At 59.7% G+C, this 19,853-nt stretch overlaps 1 protein-coding gene across 3 annotated transcripts in view; it reads left to right on the top strand.

The window, feature by feature from the left end:
* The first annotated feature begins 479 nt into the window (after positions 1–479).
* Positions 480–19,853, top strand: part of CHLSN (cholesin) — a 92,785-nt gene continuing 73,411 nt past the window's right edge. The window contains exons 1-2 of one of the 3 annotated variants that reach the window (XM_072943470.1): positions 480–582; positions 6,643–6,769. In XM_072943470.1, coding sequence (XP_072799571.1) covers positions 500–582; positions 6,643–6,769 — 210 coding nt within the window. In that variant the 5' untranslated portion in view covers positions 480–499. The other 2 variants (XM_072943471.1, XM_072943472.1) reach the window with 2 other exon arrangements.

Genomic DNA, 19,853 nt, shown 5'->3' on the forward strand with positions numbered 1-19,853 from the left:
CGTCCTCGGCTCTGGGCTGCAAACGTTCCTGAGAACCGAACGATGGTACAGCTGGTGGCTGGTTTCACCGGTGTGGCGTCGCCTCGACTTCAGACCCCCTCGGTCCGTGGAGCCCGCGTGCCCCGAGGTGACCCCCGGGCGTACGGTTCCGTGCAGACACAGCTCCGCTGCAGGGACAACCCGCGCGCTCGTGTGCGATGCCGGCGACCTGCAACAGCGCATCCACTTGCTCAGTGACGGCACTTGTCATTTACATGAAGTTACCGTGTTTGAGGCCAGTCGGCGTGGACCCCGACAGCTCGGCCGCTCAGACTCGGGCGAACCTGGCGCGCGAATCCCGGCCGTCCGCTCGCACCCGGGAGGTTGCCTGGCAACCGGCGGCTCCCGGTGGCCAGCCGCGCCCAGGGATGACGCCACCGGCCCGCGCCCGGCCTGACTCCGCCCCCCGGGGCCGCTGCTTGCCATTGGTCGGTGGGGAGACGAAGGCGGGCCTCGGCCAATGGGCGGTGTCGCTCCGGAGGGCAGGGCCGCGTTACCTGGGCGCCGCGTCTGCCGGAAGCCGGCGTCGGCGGCCAAGCGCAGGTGGGCGAGAGAGGCCGGCCGGCGGCGGGCCCGCGGGGGTGCGCGGCCTGCGGGGCGGCCGGGGGCGCGCGGAGGGCCTCGCAGTCCTCTGGCCCGCCGCCTGCGGGCAGCGCGGGGCCGCGGCGGGCCTCTGGGCTCCGCCGCCTCCTGGGTTCCTCCCACGTGTCCGCGCGGCCCCGGCAGAAACAGCCCGGAGCCAGGGAGCTCGGCTTCGGAGCGCGAGCCGCGGGAGTGGGCGAGACGGCGGTGAGCCCCCGCGGCGGGACGTGCAGCCGAACCGGGCGCCGGACAGAGGAGGGCGGGGCCCGCAGGCCTCGGCGAGGGGAGCCCCGGGTCGCGGCCCAGCCGAGGTGGGACCTGACCTGACGGGTGGTCCGCACATGCTGTGTCGGAAGTGGACTGGAGGGGTAGGGGGCCAGGGCGCAGGCGAGGGGCCGGCTGGAGGCTTCTGGGTAATCCAGGTGAGAGGCGCCTGGACCGGGGTGCCTCGTAGTAGAGGCGCTGAAAGTAGCCCCCCTCGGAGTGCGACGAGGGAGATGAGGCCAACAGCGGCCACTGTGGGTCGGGCGGGCGTGTGAGAAAGAGGAGTTGTGGGTGACACCACGTGTTTAGCTCGAGCTGAAACCTGGATTTCACCACACGACCAGTTTGGGGGGACAGCCGTGCAGGAAGGTGAGATGGTGGGGAGTGTGGGTGGGTCGGATATGTTACCTTTGAGATGGTGCGTGTGCAGGTGATCCACACCTGAGTTGGCGATGTTCAGTGAGGAATCTGGAAGCCATGCATGTGGCTGGTATTTAAAGCCGCATGACTAGATGAGATCACAGGGGAGTGACAGTCGCTAGAGAGGAAGCAGGCGCCAGGCCTGGGGCCCTTCGGTGTAAAGGGGTCAGGGAGGTGGAGCGGTTGGAGAAAAGCAGGAGCGTGGGTCTGTCTGGGCAGCTGAGGGCAGAGCTGTGGAGAGGGGAGGCAAGTTGTCGGAGGCTGCTCTCCTGCACAGCGAGTGAGTACTGAGTCCGCCACCAGGTTTAGTCAAAGATCAGCAAAGCCAGACCATACTTGGTGTAAATGGAAAGGCTGGATTTTAGTCGACAGGGAGGGAGACGTCAGCATGAATTAGCTCACCTTGGGCTTGCACGGAGGAGATGACAACGGAGTTTTAAAGGGAGAGTGAGGGAACAGGGAGGGCCAGGCCCTCAGCAGAGTCAGGAAAGAGATTAGAGGAGTCTGCAAGAAGAGAGGCTGGTGAAGGTGGGTGCTTGGGAAAGTTACCAGCCGTCACAGAGGCTGCGGGGCAGGGCCCTGTCTTCACGAAGCCTTGAATGTTCTCAGACAGGCACTTTCTAGGGGAGCTAAGTTCATCATAAAGATGCGGCCTTGAGCTGTTAGATACGGTTTTGTTTCAGTCTTGATGGGCCCAGGTTGAGGCCTCGTGGAGAGAAGGCTTGGAGGAGCCCGGCTGGAGTTCAGCTGGGAGAGGATCTCTCATGAGCACAGAGGTGTCGCTGGGAAGGCTGATGACAGCAGTTCTCGTGGAGTCAGGTGGAAGCCTGCTGGAGGGGAGCATGGGGAGCGGCCAGAAAGGAGTTAGAGGCGGTGCGCGTGGGCAGCTCTCGAGTTTTGCCTCAGAAGGCACCAGAAATGGGGAGCAGAGCGTGTGGAGTCAGGGCTTCTCCGTGTGGGTGCTCGTGGATTCTGTGGCAGGAAGGACAGTTGATGCCGGGGGAGGGGCAGGGAGCGTGCTTAGAGTGAAGCCCTGGGAGTCAGAGCAAGGGAAAGAAAGGGTCTTCCTTCGTAGCAGGAGGGAAGGACGGGAGGGGGTCCACGTGGGAGCTCGTGGACACTCAGTGCTCAGGAATGATGGTCCTTTGCCGAGAACAGAGGGGGCGGGTGTGTTGGGGGTTTGAGACATTGAGAGGTGAGACAATGGGTGGACCTAGAGATGGTCCCACCAAGTGAAGTCAGACAGAGGGACAAATATCACTTATGTGGAGGCTAAAATATACAAATGAACTTAACCACAAAACAGAGACAGATTCACAGACATAGAGAACCACCTTACGGTTACCAAAGGGGAAAGGGGAAGGGTGGAAAAAATTTAGGAGTTTGGGATTAACAGATGCAAACTACTGTATATAAAGTAAATGAGGCCTTACTGTATAGTACAGGGAACTGTATTCAATGTCTTGTAACAAACCTTAGTGAGAAACCATATGAAAAAATGTGTGTAACTGTATCACTCTGTTGTACACCAGAAACTAACACAGCGTTGTTTTTTTAATTGAAGTATAGTTGATTCACTAACAAAAATATCAAAGAAGTGAGAGAAGTGAACTGGTCATCTGGGTGGGTGGCTGGAGCCGGGAAGTGGGGCGTCGCTGGGCAGTGCTGGAGACCCCTTGCAGCTGGGGGCTTTGAAGTAAGACCAGCCAGCCTGGTCTCGAGGGCTTTCTGGTCAGGCAGGAGCAGGTCCTGGAGTTGGGATTGTGCAGGAAGGAAGCTGAGAGTGTGTAGAAGTGAGGTTGTACTGATTACACTGATGGATTACGCTGTGGAGTGGGAACGTGGGTGGGAGGAGGGGTGAGGGCACTGAGCCGTGTGGATCTGTGGATTGCAGGTCCTGGTGAAGGTGAGGGCACCCAGTGGGGTTGAGCTGGAAAGGTGGGAGGCGGGCTTGTTGGGTGGGATGCCTGGGGTCCCAGGGCTTGGAGTTTGCCCACGGGAGGCAGGAAGTAGGGTCAGGTAGCGGGTGCCAGAGGCCAGGCTACTGACTGGGTAGGCGAGGACTTGGGCTGGTCCTGGGTTGAGTGGGCAGGAGCACAGCCGCCGTCCAGGGCGCAGGAGCTGGGCTTCCAGGCCTGACTTCCAGGCCGGCTCCTGGAGGACTGTGGCTGGGGAGGGCGCAGACCCTTCAGGGGGCCCGCCGATGAGAGGGGACATCAGGGCCTGCGGGTGGCGTTTCCAGATTTTAAAGAAGTTTTTTCCCCTAAAGGCTGCCTGACTTCTCTCAGGTCCCTGGAGCTTGTTCCCAGCCTGTCGGTGCTGACTTGCCCTCAGTGGCCGTGGCCTGCCTGGCCGCTGGCTTCCTCTGCTGTCCGCCCTGGGGCATCACCTGCTCGGCTGCCGGGGCTGTTTGTTGGTGTCACTGAACACTTCTGAGCTGATATCTTGAAGGTTTTTCCTTTTATTGTAGAAATTACTGTAAAGTATAAAGGATAAAAAATCCTTAATTCTACCCCCTTAAAATGTCCCTACCTTCCTGTGTCACCTTCTCGTTTTTGCTTTGTGTGTCTGTGCATTGGCTTTTTATTACAGAACAAGGGTTGTGTTGTCACACGGGGCATAGCCCACCTTTTCACTTTACGTCGTATCGGGAGCAGCGCTGGACTGGACGTCTCTGTGGTCCCGGGCGCGGTGGTGCAGGCGTTCTCCTCTGCGGAAGGGAGGCGCCCCTTTTCCCCATCTGCTGGGACAGCGGCGCTGTTTTTGGCTTCTTAGCAATAGAGGTGTTATCGTCCTTATGTGAATTTCTGTCTGAGATTATTTCATCAGGGTGAATTCCTCGGTGTGGACTGAGCGGCCAGAGCCCTTGATCAGTGTTACCGAGTGGCCTTCGGGAAGGCCGGACCCACGTACCCCCGTCAGCAGGGCACGATGATGGCCTTTTCATCACTCTCTGGCTAACCTGGAAAATAGAATTTTAAACAATCTTTGAGGTTGAAAAATGTTCTTTTTTTCTTCATTTGTCAGATTAGCTTAGTAACATGTGCATACTGCTGAAAACACAGTGCTGCCGGAACTCGGTGTGAAACAGCAGGCCGCTGCCCCCTCCCCACGCTCCGCTCGGGCCGCTGCCCCCTCCCTGCGCTCCTCTCGGGCCTCTGCCCCCTCCCCGCGCTCCGCTTGGGCCGCTGCCCCCTCCCCAGCGCACATCTTCTCGCTGTTTGTACTTGTTCCCCACGTTTCTGAACACTGCGCAGGTTGTGTGACTCGTCCCCCAGTTTTAGGTGCAGTCTGTCGACTTCCCGGCAGGTGTGCCCCAGCGTCAGGCTGGTGCTGCTCATGGAAGTTCATCTGAGTCACTGGCTTCCTTGCAGAAAGGCCTGTGAGGAAGGAGACCCCAGGCCGGGTGGTGCCCAGCTGGCGCAGGTGGTGCCCAGATGCGGGGAGTCCGCACGCCGAGCACTGCCTCCAGCACAGACGTGCTGCCTGCAGCCCCCGGGCAGCAAGCGCCGTGTTCCCTGTTTCCTTTAAAGACAGCTTGGGGCGCTGTGTCTTCTAATTCACAGCAAATAACTCGATTTGAGGTTTTTTTCCTTTCAGTGTATTATTCACAAGGTGTTTGGACCGCCGCCACAACCTAATTCCAGAACCCTTTCCTTCTCCCAAAGGAAACCCGGTGCCAGTCAGCAGTCAGCCCTGACTCCTTCCCTCAGCCCGGCCCTGAGTGAACACGAGTGTTTCTGTAATTGGCTGGCTCTGGGCACTTCGTGTAAAGGGGGTGTGCGGTCTGTGCTGTTTCCTCCCAGCATGCTTCAGGGCCCATCCAGGTTGTAGCAGGAGTCGGCACTTCATTGCTTTTGTGGCTGAGGGTCTCTTATGTGAGGGTCTAGTTTCTCCAGATCTTCTGAGATCAAGGCTCTTGTCTGCCTTGCCGTTTGCTCTGTGACCAGCACCAGCCGGGCCTGGCACAGAACTGGCTCTTAACAGGTGTTTGCTGAGTGAGTGAGTTAGGTTCTGAGCATCTGTGGGTAGAGGCCAGATGAATGCTGGTGTCGAGGGAGAAGCCTTCGGGTTGGTTTCCATCCCCGCGGGCGCAGCCTGAGCAGCGTGTCCAAAATTAAAATGCCCATGTTGCGTAGCTCTGCACACGCGCGCGTGTGTGTGTGAGTGTGTGTGATGTACGTGTTACATGCTTGTCTGTGTGATGTGAATGTGTGTACACACACATACACACACATAAATGAATCTCACATAAATGAGGTGAGCTTAGGATACAAATAAAAATACATTCTAATTTGTTGGAATAAATTCTGATACTAGTTAGAGTTTTAAAGGACTGGTAGTAAAAAATGAAGAATTTTTTCAAGTATAAAACTTTGATAAAAGCAAAATAAAACTGAGCTTGAGGGAGAACAGAAAGCCCCTTGGAGTCCCACACCTAGATATAAAGATTTTGTTCACACCCCCGAACACCGCACTTCACCATGCTCTTTCTGGGCTCCATCTGCAGGGGGCAGCAGGGACCGGGAAGCAGGTGGAGGGGGCGGGAGGAGGCCTCTTCCGTCAGCCCGCCTGGCAGCAGGAGCCTGGCTGCAACCCAGTGGGTTCCCACGTCTCCCCCTCGGGTGCCCCTTGGGTGCCCCTCAGGTGTACGGCTCTCTGCCCCAATCCTGCCCCCAGCTCCCTGTGCCTCCACCCCTCCTCCTGGCTCCCCCATCATCCACTCCCACAGAGGAGGCTGGGTTTGGAATTGACGCCTGCGGAGTTGGAGATGCTGCAGAGGAGGGAGGAGGACCTGGTGCCTCTCCAGCCCGAGTGCCTTCGGCCCCCTGGGCCCTGTCGGTGCTGCCGCCACCATCCACGGAGGCCGCCCCAGACCTGTCCCGTCCCCGTCAGCCGAGCGGAGCTGCAGCTTCCCTACTTAATGGTGGGGTAGGAGTCAGTCCGCGGTAGTAAAAACAACCCACAATACTTAGTAATTAGGGAGAAGACAAGCTAATTTTCACTCTTGGAAAATCTCAATGCTGTCACTGAAAATGGTGTTTCTGAGTCTTTAAAGTGTGTGTTCAGGTTTAGTTAAAAACATAATATGCATGATCCACGTGTGACTGCAGCTACGTTTGAATAAAACACTCAAAAAAGACAGGAGATAAACCGAAACGTCAAGTTGATTGTCCATGCGTGATGAAACTGGGGAATTTGACTCTTTAAAATGGTTGTGTAGTTCCCGCGTTTGTGTTTCTTTTGTAACAGGAATGCCCCCCCTTAGTTAAAACTGTTGTGTGGCCTGAGACCTCTTATTCCCTGAGTGCTTACAGCTTACTTTCTCTGTTGCAGGATGGCAAAACAGAAGAGAAAAGTTACTGAAGTGACAGCGAGAAAGAAAAAAAAACTGAAGGCGGCCGCAGAAGACGTGCCGGGGGCACCGGCAGCTCCGCCGGGCGCAGGGGAAGCACCCGCCCAGGTAGGGACGCGCCTTGTTTCCGCGCCGGGAGGGGGAGGTGGTGGTCGCGCTGAGTGTCGGGGGTTGCACTGTTACCCGTGGGCGCGCCTTGTGAAGGTAGGGCAAGGAGGACTTCCAGTAAAGCCTTGGTCGGAGCACCTTCTCCAGCCGTCAAGTCTGCAGGCTGCCGTTGGTGCCGTGTTCAGAGGGGGTCCTGATGGGCTGATGGGGCGGGTGGAGGCGCGGGTGGTGGCTGGGGCTGCGTCGCCCGGCTGCACCGAGGAGCCGGGTGGAGCGGCGCGTGGAGGTGCCCGGCTCACAGTGACGGGGGGCCCGGCCTGGGAGTCCGCTCACGGAGTCGTGTCTGGACGAGCTCCCATTTCTAGCGAAACAGATTTGCCAGGGGTGTGTGTGCAGGTGCATTTGTTTCTGTCCCGAGGTCTGAGTGCCAGTTCCTCTTGCACGGCAGGCTGTCTGTGTAATTCCTAGTCTGCAGTGGGTCAGAACCACGTATGCTCTCGTGGATGCAGAGTGCAGATTCTGGCAGATTCAACACACAGTCAGATTTGGTAGGCGGGCCTCACGGGGCGGGGGTGGGCGTCGTGGGTGAGTGTACAGCCCCTCGAGGACCCTCGTCCCTGCCTCACGTCCAGCATGGCGCTGATGACTGAGCTCTCGTCAGTCGCTGGCGAGGAGGGAGGGGCATGTGATTGGAGCCAGCTTGCGAGGTTGGTCATGCGTCCCAGGGCCGATATCAGAGTTCTCTGAAGGTCTACAGTTAATCAGGGACCAGGTTGGGGCCTCCTTCAGGTCTTTGTGGAAGAAAGTTGGAAACTTCTGACTCGGTGCTTCGTTGTTGGCTTGTGGGGCTTGTTCACTGTGCGCGCCAGCGTTTCAGACCCTGCCTTTGTCCCGAGCCCAGGGCCGCGTGTGCTGCTTAGGCCCGGGGAGCACACGCCGTCCCCAGAAGGGGACGGGCCATGGTGCGGGGAACGGGGCTGACAGCCGGTGGCTCCTGGGCTGCAGGCCCGCCCGGGCCCAGAGTGCCTCTCCGGGACCACCTGTGTTGCGGACGCCAGGTCCCCCGGGACGCCGTCCAGATGGCAGCTCCTCTCCAGGGACAGTGCTGTGGTGGCGGGAGCAGGTGCAGGACGTGGGCAGACAGCGGTGTCCGGGACCCCACCTGCCCTGGGGTGTCCTCTACCCCTTCCTTGCATCCTCTGGCGAGAACTCACAGGTCTGGCGGCCTGTCTGGGCATGGGCGCTGGTTCCCCCGCAAAGGCCGCATGCTCGGGACCCAGGCCAGCAGGCCCGCCTCCATGGCCCCACGTCCTGCTCCCACACAGGCGCTCAGCTGGTCCTGTGTCCCCAGGCCCATTCTTGCCCGCGTTCTCCATCGTGGACCCTGGTCTTACCGGTTCTCTTTGGTTTACAGACCCAGGAAGAAATGGTTTTTCAGAGTTCTCTGAGCTCCCACTCGGTGTGCGGCCCAGCCCCAGCCTGCACCACATGGAGCCTCAGCCACACGTGACTCTCTGGCCGTTCTCAGGGCGCTTCCCTGCCTTCTCTGGACTCCTCCACCCTCTTTAAACTGTGTGTCTCACTGTCACATTGGTGGCTTGTACTTTTGTGATGAAACATCAGCTTGCTTCCTTAGTGCTCGCTGCTCGCTGCCTGTCGCCCACTGGCAGGACCCTCGAGAGCGTGGTTTATGATAAATGTTGGCACAGCTCGTGATTTCCGCCTGAGATCCATGATGATGTTCTTTGTTACATTCTGATCATTTTTTTAAAAAGTACGTGATCGTATTTTGTTATTAAAGTGCATGTTGATTAAAAGAAGTTCAGAAGACGAAAGAGGAAAGAATGAAGAACTGGGGTCTGTTTCCTCCCTGTCTCGTTGATGCTTGGATTTTTGTTGGGTTTGTAACTGGTGGCCCAGGTTCCTGGTGAGTTGCACGCACCCCAGCTTAGCTCTCGGGCCGCAGGGTGCCCAGGGCCTGGCCTGCAGGGTGGCGGCCCCTCCGCCGTGGCCTGGAGCCCCCAGTTCCAGGCCGAGTCCAGGTGCTTGGAAGGCTTCCTGACTGAGTTGGGGGCTGGTGTCCTGATATCCTGCTTGCGTTGCCGGGACCAGTCTCCCGGGGAAGCGGAGGCTTTTCCTCCTCAAGACCCACATCCTGGTCTCTGCTAATCAAAATATTTCTTCCCTCACTCACTGTCTGGTTCTCGTGGGAAGCTCTGACGCGGCGGTGTCAGGCATTTATGGAGGGAGGACACCTCCGTCTTCCGAGGGTGGGTGGACGGGGCCCGTGGAAAAGTACTGCCCGGAGCCCGGAGCGGCCTCTGTCCCTGCTTGGGCCCCGGCTGCGTCCTCCCGGAAATGCCCGTCTGGGGATGGCGGGGCCCTGTGCAGTCCCTTCCCACAGCGCGGGGGCCCTGAGCCTGCGCCAGGAAGGCTGGAGTATCCCCGAGTGGGACGCTCCGTCATCCGGGGCGGCCTGGTCACCGCACTGTCCGCTTCCCTGAGGCCTGTGGGGCTGGCTGTGCAGTCGGACCCCTGTCCACTGCTCACTCCTTGTAGGCTGGGCTCACAGGCTGCTGCCTCCCAGGGCTGCATGGGGCTGGAGTAGCAGGGAAGAGAGTGGCTGGTGATGTCCCTGAGTCGGGGACGAGTCATCGCGGTGCCGTCCTCAGTGTCTTGGCAGCTGGTTCCGTTTGACTGGCTGCTGGTGTGCTGTTCCCCACCCCTCCCCCATCCCACTGGAAGGAGACTCCCGAAGTGGGGGGTCGTGGGTCTTTCCTCTTGTGAGGTCAGTGCCTGGACCACAGGGGGCTCCCAGTTCACCCATCTCTGCACGTGCCGTGGCTTTTTAACCCTCCCAGGGAGCCTGGACTTAGGGGCTGGATAGATGGGGTCCGGTTCTGTCTTGAGGTCACTAGGACCCTTCCAGCCGAGGTTCTGTTTGAAAGGTTGTGAGCCTTTGTTTTAGTGAACACGTGCTCTCGTGGTGGCCTGGTGGCTGCAAGCCTCTGTGTCTCCGCCTCCCTCTGGGCCCTCAGTGGGGAGACGGCGTCCCAGACACTGAGCCACGGGGTTGGAGGGGGACTGCCAGCACAGCCATCAGCCGCGGAGCCAGGCCAGCATCTGCCCGCCAGGGGCACCTGGGATGAGCTGGCCGCCTGTCTGACTCTGTGAACAGGACTCTGTTGCCCAGAGTCGGGGTTGGGGGCGGGGGGCAGCGGCTCCCTCTGGGGCAGCCTTAGCTCACTCTTCTCTCCTGGCCCTGTTGGTAAGGACCCCGTCTGCTGGCAAAGCACCCTGACTCAGATTCTCAGCAGCCCTGAGATGCTGGGGACGTGGTCTGGGTGGGCAGCCGGCCTCACAGAGGAGGCAACGGGCGAGGCCGGGTCACTGGTATGGTCACTGGGCAGCTGATACAGAGACATGGCTGTCCCTTGGGCTTCCTGTTCCTGGTGACACAAGGGGAACCAGGGCCTGAGGTGTCGCCCGCCCCGATCCCTGGCCTGGCACCGTATAAGGAGTGTGCCCAGCTCCCTTGGCACCTGCTCTCAGCTGTGAACGCTGGCGCAGAGGGCGGGAGACATCAGAGGTGCTGAGCAGACTATCCTCCGCGCGGGATGACAGTCTGGGGTGCGTGGTGACATGTAAGGATAATAGCCACGTCATTCCTGCAGAATGTGGTGTGTGCTGTCCTCGGGCTGGGGCCCCACGTTCCCTGCACAGTGGGGCGGGTGGGAGGGGCCAGTGCCCCACACGGGGTGACCTCGGGGCCATGCCGTGTCCTTCGTGTGGGAAGGAGGCCAAGCTCCTCACGGTGGAGCGTCCTTTCTCCTTTGTCATCTAGAAAAGTCAGACTGGAATTCCATGGGCGTGGAGCCAGCCAGGTCTTCATGAAACCCTCACGCGGGGCCAGGGGCTCACGGCCTTGGGAGCGTGCTCAGTGGGGTTACTCCACGCCCGTGGTATTCTGTCGTCACGCTGGTGGGGGCGCGGGCGCTGCCCCTCACGAGGGCCCCTGGGAGCCCGGCTCACTTGGCTTAGAGGCCCCTCTTCCCTGTTTTCCCTGCTCTGTGGGCACCACCCGCGGGGACCGTGAGCTGGGGCTCGCAGGGCCAAGAGGGGTCAGAGCTGGGAGACAGGACCCGGGGCCCCCAGCCCAGGGAGCTCGGCCCAGGGCTCCCGTGTTCTCTCCTTTCCGTGGCTGAGTAACGGCCCTTCGGACTTGCGTCACGCGTCGGGTCATCTCCTTCCACAGGTGTTTGGACGTTTGGCTTGTTTCCAGTTTGGAACTGTTACGACTGTGCCGCGAATGTCTGTGTCCAAAGCACTCTGTTTTCATTTTTCTTGGGTGGATTCCTAGGACTGGGCTGGATCTAGTGGTAAGTGCGTGTTTATTCTTGTGGGGAACGGCTGAGCGATGTTCCAGGGAGGCTGTACCCCGGGCACCCCGCCGGCCTTGGGAGGGTTCCAGGGGCTCTGTGTGTCCACACGTGACGTTGTTAGTGTGTTTGTCATTTTGGCCTCTCTTGTGGGAGTAGCTTTTCTTAAAAAGCAGCTTTATTGAGGTATAATTGAAGTAGAGTGGATTCTACGCGTTTAAATGACAGGTTCTGGTAGCTTGAATTCGCATTTCCTGGATGACAGGTCATGGGGTGAAGTGTGCATTCTGGGCACAAGTCCTTCATCAGACTTTCGTTCTGCAGATTTGTTTTCTCACAGTGCAGCTGGCCCTCCCGTTTCCTCTGAAGAGCAGAAGTTTTGCATTTTGGTGGAGCCCAGTCTGCCGGTTTTGCTCCCGGGGGCTGTGCTGTCTGTTAACATGCCACGCGGGCCAACTCGGTCCCCGAGACGTTTCTGGGTCGGCGCGTATGGACCTGCCTTGCCCCTCTGAACTCCGCCCGACGTCCCACTGCTGCTGCGGCACAGTTCGTGTCCCCCGTTAATGGTCGCTAACCTCGCTTCCCCGGTGGAAACGCGGGGCGGAGACCAGGGTGTCAGTTGTGTGCGTGTGTGCTGTTGCCCTGGGAGATGCACCGTTTACAGCGAGACACGAGCTTCCTGGCATGACAGGCCACACTGAGTCCTACCCATCTTTTATTTTTGCTGATCTGGGGAGTGAGGAGTGGCATCTGGTTTTAGTTTATGTCTTCCTAGTCAGCGGTGAGACAGGCGCTTCCAGTAGCTGTTAACTGCTTGTCTGCTGTGAATCTCCTCGGCTCGTCTCGTGCCTGTTTTTCTGTTGAATTGATTGCCCTTTTCAGAGAGGTGTTTTGTGCGCGTTCCACGTGCCGTCTCCCGGGGGCTTCTTGCCTCTGACTTTGCTTCCGACGGGCCTGCCGTTGCCTGCGGGGGAGTCTGTCCGTCTGCTTTGCTTTGTGGTGTCTTCCCCTTGAGACGTCCTCTCTCCTACAATCAGTTATTCATCTGCTTTCTTAAAGATTTTCTCCGCATTTGTTAGATTTGATTTTTACGTTTTGTTTTTTAAACTAAGTAAAATTTGTGATTTATGCGAGGTAGGAATCTGACATCATTTTTCTGTAAAAGAACGAGCTGTCCCATATCATTTATTGAATATCCTGTCCTATAGAAAAAAGTTAATCCTTCTCCAAGTTTTCTAGAGTCTGCATTCTGCTCTGCTAATCTATTTTTGTTTTTTTTTTTTTTGTACGGTGCTTTGACCTTTAACCAGTTTCCTGTGTTCCCCCCACAGGAGTTTCTGGGTCTCTCTCTAGACGTCTTTCTGTGCAGGTGTGTGTCTGGGTGTTTGCTTGCGTGTTTACACACGTGGGAGCAGGCTGTCTGCCCCTTACTTCTGCTCGCTTGGTGTGTTAGGGCTGGTGCAGCTGTGAACACACGGTTTTGTGAGACACGTGTTGCATCTTTGTGTTTCCGGGGGTAGATTTGGGGTCGTGTGTCCTCCCCCTGCCGTCGAGCCCTGTGACTCCGTGGTTGTGACCTCGGCCGCCCGGGCAGGTGCGGGTGGTGTCGCCCAGGGCTGTGACTCGGTGTCCCCTGTGGCTGACGCCGGCAGGCAGCTTTTCAGTGCAACTGTCTTTGGAGAGAGGCCTGCTCAGCCCCGTTGCTCACTCTCGCGGGGGTCGTCTGCCTTCGCCCAGTTGTCAGAGCGGCAGTGTCTCTCTGGCTGCTCTTCCCCACGCAGTGCGTCTGTCTTCCGTTTATTTGTCCAGACTGAAAGCAGACAGTCACGGGGCCTTTTTAAGGTAGTTCAGGTTTTTAAAGTGTTGGTTGCTCAGGGATGTAGTTCATATTTTAAAAAACAGGGATTGTTGGTGTCCAGAGACAGAGAAATGCTGAGAGACTGAGCTGGGCAGGGTCTGGTGACATGAGTTAAAGGTCCAGAGTCCTGATGGGAGCTGACTGCGCGGGTGTCCCTCTTGGGGCAGGAATGTGAGGTGCCCGCGTCTGGCAGAGCAAGACCCCATCTGTGTGCGACTTCGCCCAGCGTCGGGGTGAAGGCACGTGGTACACAGCTGGCCACCCTGAAGCAGCAAGTAAGTGAAGGATGATGCTGTGCAACCTTCAGCCTGCCTCGTTCCAGAACACTCCCGTCACCTGGAGGGAACCCTGGTCACTCCCACTGGTCACTCCTGACTGCACCCCCGCCCCGGCCCCCCCATCACTTTCCCTCTGGATTCCCTGTTCCGGACGCTTCCGGTAGGAGTCGAGCGGCGTGTGTCTGGTTTCCCTCGCTCAGCATCCTGCTTCCGAGACTCGGCCACGCTGTGTGTGCCAGCGCTCACCCCTTCCGTCTGGCTGAGGCTGTGCTTTTGTATGAACACACACGTGCACACGGACACGTGCACGCACATGGACACGGGCACGCAGCACACGCATGTTCAGGCACATTCACATGGACACACTCGGTCATCTTCAGGCTCTTTCCACCTTGTGGCAGTGTGCATGGCGCTCTGTGAACGTTCATGAGCCGTTTTTGCTGACAAGCCTGCTTCGGTCCCTTGGATGTGTGGTGGGCGGGGCCTGAGCACGGCGCCCCGCCCCCACACCCCTCGTGTCGCAGGTGCTGTTGGGGTTCTTGGCCTTTGTCGTATATGTTCTGTTTGTGTGAGTTTTGGAATCAACTTTCAGATTTCATGACAAATCTTTTGTGGTTTATTGGTGGTGGTTTGTGTCACTCGCCAAAATCATGTGACCTTCTCCGAAGAGAGCTGGCAGGCTTCTGAGCGGGTGAGTGGCCGGGGCTGGGCCCAGTGTGAACGCAGGCAGACACAGGCGAGGCTGGGTTGTCCATCTCCTGCGTCCCAGTGCCGCCGGACACCTGGGAGATGGGCTGGCCCGCACAGAGCCGCAGCCACTGCCCCGGTGGGGGTCTCCCGGGCTCTCGGCTCCCCGGCCTCCCCTCTGTCCTGACTCAGCCACGTGCCGGGCCTGCCCCTCCTGCCACGCTTCCCCAGTTTCTTTCTGAATCCCGTCTCCTTGGCCCAGCTGGCCGCCTGACTTGAGTTCCACTCCTGCTTCCTCACAAGCTCCACGTTGACCCATAGCCTAACTGTCCTGTAACTGATGAGACGTAGCAGCAGCTCCCTGAGGTCAAACGAGGACTCTCAGCTTGCTCGGCAAGTACGTATCATAGATGGGGCCTCTGCGCTGCTGCGGATGGAGGCTTCCGCTCAGCGCTGCGTTGTTGTTTCGGTGTGCCATGGCTTACAGGGGTGTTTGTCGTCACGCGTGCTTCCAACAGATTCTAGTCACCTGCCAAGTTCCGTGGCGTGTGGGTGCGTGAGGCACGGTGGGGTCGAGAGGAGGTTCCGGGGCTGCAAGGTGTCCGTCTATTTATAGTGATTTGCACTGGCTTTTCCTGCACGAAAACAGGAGGCATGTGAAATTTTATTTGTTTTTAGATCCATGGTTAACTTGCCACGTTGCTCAGTGTCTGTGTTTACAACCACATCAGTCCCTTGTTGGGTGGGGAAATCTCACACGGCTCGAGAGAACGCAGTGGTGGGGCGGCCTCTGCCTTGGGAGGAGTTCGTGGTTTTCCCTGACTTCTCTCACCTGCTGTTTGCGGCAGACAGCGTGCCAGTCGCCACCTGAAGGTGAGCTTTGCTCTGAGGTTGGCCTCTCAACACACGCCGGGAAAACACTTGGAAAAATTTAAAATCCAAATATGATTGAAAACAAGCCAGCCCTCCCCATGAGAACCTGTCCCCTAAAAAACCGGTTAAGCTTTATTACGATGTTGGACACATCTCTTTGGATCTTTTTTTAATGGAGGTGCTGGGAATTGAGCCCAGGACCTCATGCAGGCTAAGCACATGCTCCGCTGAGCTGTACCCTCTCTGGATCTTACTTCTCTCAAAAGGTGAGCGTGTCTCAAGAAAGCGGACCTCACAGTGAGCCCACAGCCTAGTGGAGACGGGCGTCTGGGCCGTGCGCACAGGCGGTGGGCGGGGGCCAGCCCGGCGGGAGGGCGTAGCACCAGGGGTGCGGGGGGCCCCCCAAGTCAGCTGCTGGTGGACCCTCCCCAGGGCCCCAGGCTCCGCTCCATCCCCTTGCCCACCAGGCCGCCCGCAAATCACCGCAGGACAGAAGGGCCCGTGGCCTGTCCAGGATGGTTGGCGACTCTTGGGTCCATGGCTGCCGTGGGAAAGCTGCCGTAGGCACCGCCAGCAGGGGCCTAGTTAGAGGAGGAACGGGGCCTCGTGAGCTGCCAGAGCACCTTTGGTTTGAGTGGGGAATTAGCGTCTGCAGGGATGGAGGTTGAACCACCAAAGGAGCTTTTGCTGTGGGGCAGGCGGGCGGGGGTTGGGGGGCTGGACTTCCCCGGACTGTGAAGCTGGCCTCAGGGTGATCGAGGTACAGGCCCTGCCTTCCAGTCCTCATGGGGCCACCTCGGTCGCGGGGGTTCTGCACCCCTCGCCGTCCTCGCTTCACTTCACACCCTTGTCATCGCAGGAGAGCTCTGGACCGGGAGTGGTGAGTGGGCGTCACAGGGAGGGAGGGCTGTGGGCCGGAGCCCAGCCGCCGGGTGAGCCCAGGCGGGCGTCTGTCTGGTCCTGGCAGAGCTCAGGCTGAGACGTGGTGCGTTTCAGGGGAGGCGCTGGAGGGACTCCTGCTGGAGGGACTCCTGCTGGGACTTCTGAGGCCCTTCCAGCTTCCAGATCCTCTCCGTCCTCCGTCCCCGTTGGAGCTTGGTGGTCGTGATAGCGTCTGGTGTGGCTGGGGCGGAGCCGTCTCTGAGCGCAGGTCCCCTGGCCGGTGGGGAGGTGAGCTCAGTGTTGGTTGAGGGCCTGGTCCCATGTGACCAGTGGGGTGCTTGCTTCTATGTTCTCTTCATGTTTATTTCTGAAAGAACTGCAGATTACACAGTAAGCTCCCTGGGCCGAGTGTCCCCGTCAGGGAGACTGTGGTGTCACAGCCAGGAGGGGACACTGTGCAGCCCCCAGAGCGCGTTCTGATGCCACTAGTTTTGCACGTGCTCTTCCGTGCAGTTTGATCGCGGGCGTAGGTGTCTTGACTGCCCCCACGGTCGTGATGCAGAGACGTTGTCCCCACACGGCTCCCTGTGCCTCCACAAAGGGCATTTCGGTGGTTTCCCGTCTTCGCTTTTGGGAGTGAAGTGCTGTGAACACCCAGTGCCTGGGGTGTGACCGCGACCTGACTCCAGCGTGGCGGCCTCGCTTCACACCCCTGTCATCGCAGGAGAGGTCCGGCGTCTCTGCAGCTTCGCCGGCCGGCGCTGCTTCGCCATCTCTAACGAGGTTCGGTCTTTCTGACCCCGGTGCGCACGTTGAAGGGGCAGTCTGAGCCGTCCTGGGGGTGGGAGAGCAGAGTGCAGACCGCTTTTCCAGGCTGTGCTGGTGCGCGTGCTGTCGGCTTTATGGATCCCAGAAACTGCCTGGGGGGCTTCTCCCGGCCTGGTGGGGGGCCTCGTCCTCCTGCAGTGTGGGGGCTGGGGCCCGCTGAAAGGCCGGCCACGAGCTGGTGTGCTGCGCCGTCTCTAGGATGGGTGTTCTCAGCTCATTTGTCAGCTCTGGGCTGTTAACAGAAGAGCTGGAAGCCGGTCAGCTGCGCCGCTGCCGTGGAGACCGGGCAGGGCGCAGCCCGGGCCGCGGGAAGCGGGCCCGCTCCCCCGCCCAGCTGTGCTCACGCCCGTGCCCTGGGCGTTGTGAGCGCTGCTTCCTCGTGGCCAGCAGAAAATAGCTCAGCAAAATGTAATTTTTAAAAGCAGTGTTTGTTATTTTTCCTGAGCCATACATGGCCTCTACTTAAAAAAATGCAGGCAAACACGCAGAAGCAGCCGGAGAGCCCACCCCTCCCACCCGAGAGAGCGCCGCGGCTGGTGTTCTGGGGTCCATCCTCGGTGTCCCCCCGGCGGAAGTGCTGGCTTTCCACCCGCGTGGCGCCCGCGTCGTATCTTTCTGACAGAGGTCGTTCAGGTGGTTTTAACTGCTTTGTCTTTCTGTGTTTTTACCAATTCTGTTGCAAAGGCCTTCCACTCTGTTGAATTTGGGAAAACACTTGTTATGCTGAGAGCTCTTTGTCTTTCCTTAACGTTTCAGATATTTTTCCAGCCAAGTTATTTTGGTTTATGGCCTTTGGCCTAAGCGGACAGCCCCTCAGCCACTTGGGGCTGGAGGGCTGGCCACACCCTGCTGGCTCAGGCCCGCGCTCTGCCCTCACTCCGGCCCCCGGCCCCCACAACGCCCCGATGGGCCCTTGCGTTTCTCCGGTCTGTGTAGGAAGGTGGGAGGACCTCTCGTCTCTTTTCTGTGAGGCCTGCGTCCCGCCGCTGCCACCCCCAGCAGGACATGCAGACGAGAGGAGGGGCCTCGCAGGTGGGCTCCTGCTCGTGGGAACGTGGTCCGTTGCATCCCCTCCGGGACTCTGGTGACAGGGCTGGAGCTTAGCTGTTACTGTGACGTGTGTCCTTTTATGTCTTGTGCCTCCAAAGGCATTTTAGCGGGAAGCTAAGATCGGCGGCGTGGGGGTCGCCAGCCACTGGCCGCTGATCTGGGCCTGGTCCGATTTCCAGGCATCTCTGGCGCCCAGTGTGCCTCTTGGGATGGCTGTCGGTTCGCTCAGCCTCCTGGCCGGGGCGGAGGGCCCATGCGGGGAGGTGGGCAGCGTCGCATTTGCTGGCTGCCGGTCTCGCTGCCCCGCGGACACACGCTCACTGGTGTGGCCCTGGCACCCGCACGGTGCTCAGTGATGAGCCCTTCCCAGCAGCGTGTGGGGCTTCGATGGCTGGTGGGTCCCCTCCGGCACAGAGAAGGGGGAGGCGGCTGCTGTGGACAGGTGTCTGCTGGCATCTGCGTGGGAAGGTGAACCCTGGGCCCTGAGCTGCGGTGGTGAGTGGACTCCGGAAGTGGGCCTGGCGGGTGGGGGGCCCGCAGCCTTAGCCCCACGCGGGCTCTGCTGTAGCCAGCAGACCATCCAGAAGCCTGGGAGCCACACTCACTGTGCTCGAGGGTCTGGGCCTGGACGCCCGCAGTGTGTTAACCTCGGCCTTAGGCCACAGTGGGCACTGTGTGCGCCGGGGGCGAGGCGGGTGAGGCCCTGCTGTCACGTGTCTGGCCGCACCCTCAAGGTGACCTCTAGGCTCCCGAGTCTCAGCCAGGTTGAAGTAGTGGGAGCTCATCGCAGGAGTTCCAGTAGCACGCTCACAGAACTTCCGTCACCGTGGTGGCTCGGTCGGCCCAGGAAGATGCTGGGAGAGCAGACGTCTGCAGCAGGGCTGGCTCAGGGGCGGGGGGCGTGCGCGGCAGCGGGGAACGTGGGGCCGGGACCTCGAGACTGGGCGTCTCTGCAGGCCGTGCGCTCACCGTTGGGGCCAGGCCCACACCCACGGCAGGCAGTGGACTGGGCTCCCTGCCCCGCAGCCGAGAGCCAGCTCAAATGTGGGTTAGAAGACCGCCCACAGCGGGCAGGGTGGGCAGGGCACGTCGTCCCGGGCTGTGGCAGGTATCAGTACCAGACCCAGATCTGCCCTCACCGGCAGCGTGGGGCCCCCAGCCGGAGACGGACACACAGGCCTGTTTGGACCAGTGAAATTCCTGGAACCTGCGGCGAAACCAGTGCACACCCCCGCAGGAGAGCAGCTTCCACGGCAGAGAAGCACGCCCCCAAGGGGAAACCGTCCCAGGGTCGTGGCAGGGCTCGCAGGAGCTCGGGGTGAGAGTCTGCGGGCACGGGGAGCAGGCGCGCCTTCCTTGACCTCACCCCCAGCGGGAGAAGGAACCAGACGGAAAACTGAAGGTAAAAGCCTGGAAATCAGGGCCCGGGTGGACAGGCTGAGCGCCAGGCTGGACGTGGCCGGAGGGCGGGGTGGAGAGCCAGCCCGTGGTCAGCAGGAGGAAGCTGAGAACAGATGATGGGGGGGGCTCTTTGAGGGAAAAAGTGCCCAGGGGTCTGTGAAGTGGATGAAAGACCATGTTTGTGCTCCAAAGGAGCAGTTTGAGTCCCAAAAAGTAAATGAAAACAGACCCACGCTGGATTCAGGGTCGCAGCGACAGGACGTCCGGAGAGGGGAGGAGGAGCCGCGGGGGAGGCGCACCGATGGGGGGCAGTCAGCAGGGTCAGCGGGGGCCGTGTGACCGTGGGGACCCAGGCTGGGCCCAGCCCTGAGGGAGCATAGGAGCCCCGGGCGGCCGTCGGCAGATGGCGGCAAACACGAGGGAGGAGGCTGCGGTTACTTAGGGCTGAGGAGGGACGCGCTCATTGGAAGGGGAGCACCTGGTCCAGGGGGGCGTCTGGACAAATGTTTTCAGCTAGTACAGTGTGTTTTCAGCATTCTTGTTCTAGTGAAAAACCGAGCTGGGGAAGGATGAAAAATGAAGTCTTTGTTCTTTTCCCGTGTGCGTGAGATGACGGTGTGGGAGCTGTCGGGGCTGAGCTGGCTCCATTCTAGGGGCTCCAAGCACCAGTCTCCGTGACGAGAGGCTACGTGCAGTGACTTCCCGGAGCCCAAGGGCCGTGCCCCGGAGCTTTCAGCGGTGGGGAGACGTGCGCCAGGCCTTGGAGGGACGTCGGGCCTGCGCTCTGGGTGGAGAACACGGAAGCTGAGCGCCAGCTCCAGGGTCTGGCCCGTCCTCTCAGAGAGTGG

The sequence above is a fragment of the Vicugna pacos genome, chromosome 18 (genome assembly GCF_048564905.1).
Source record: "Vicugna pacos chromosome 18, VicPac4, whole genome shotgun sequence".
Taxonomy (NCBI): domain Eukaryota; kingdom Metazoa; phylum Chordata; class Mammalia; order Artiodactyla; family Camelidae; genus Vicugna; species Vicugna pacos.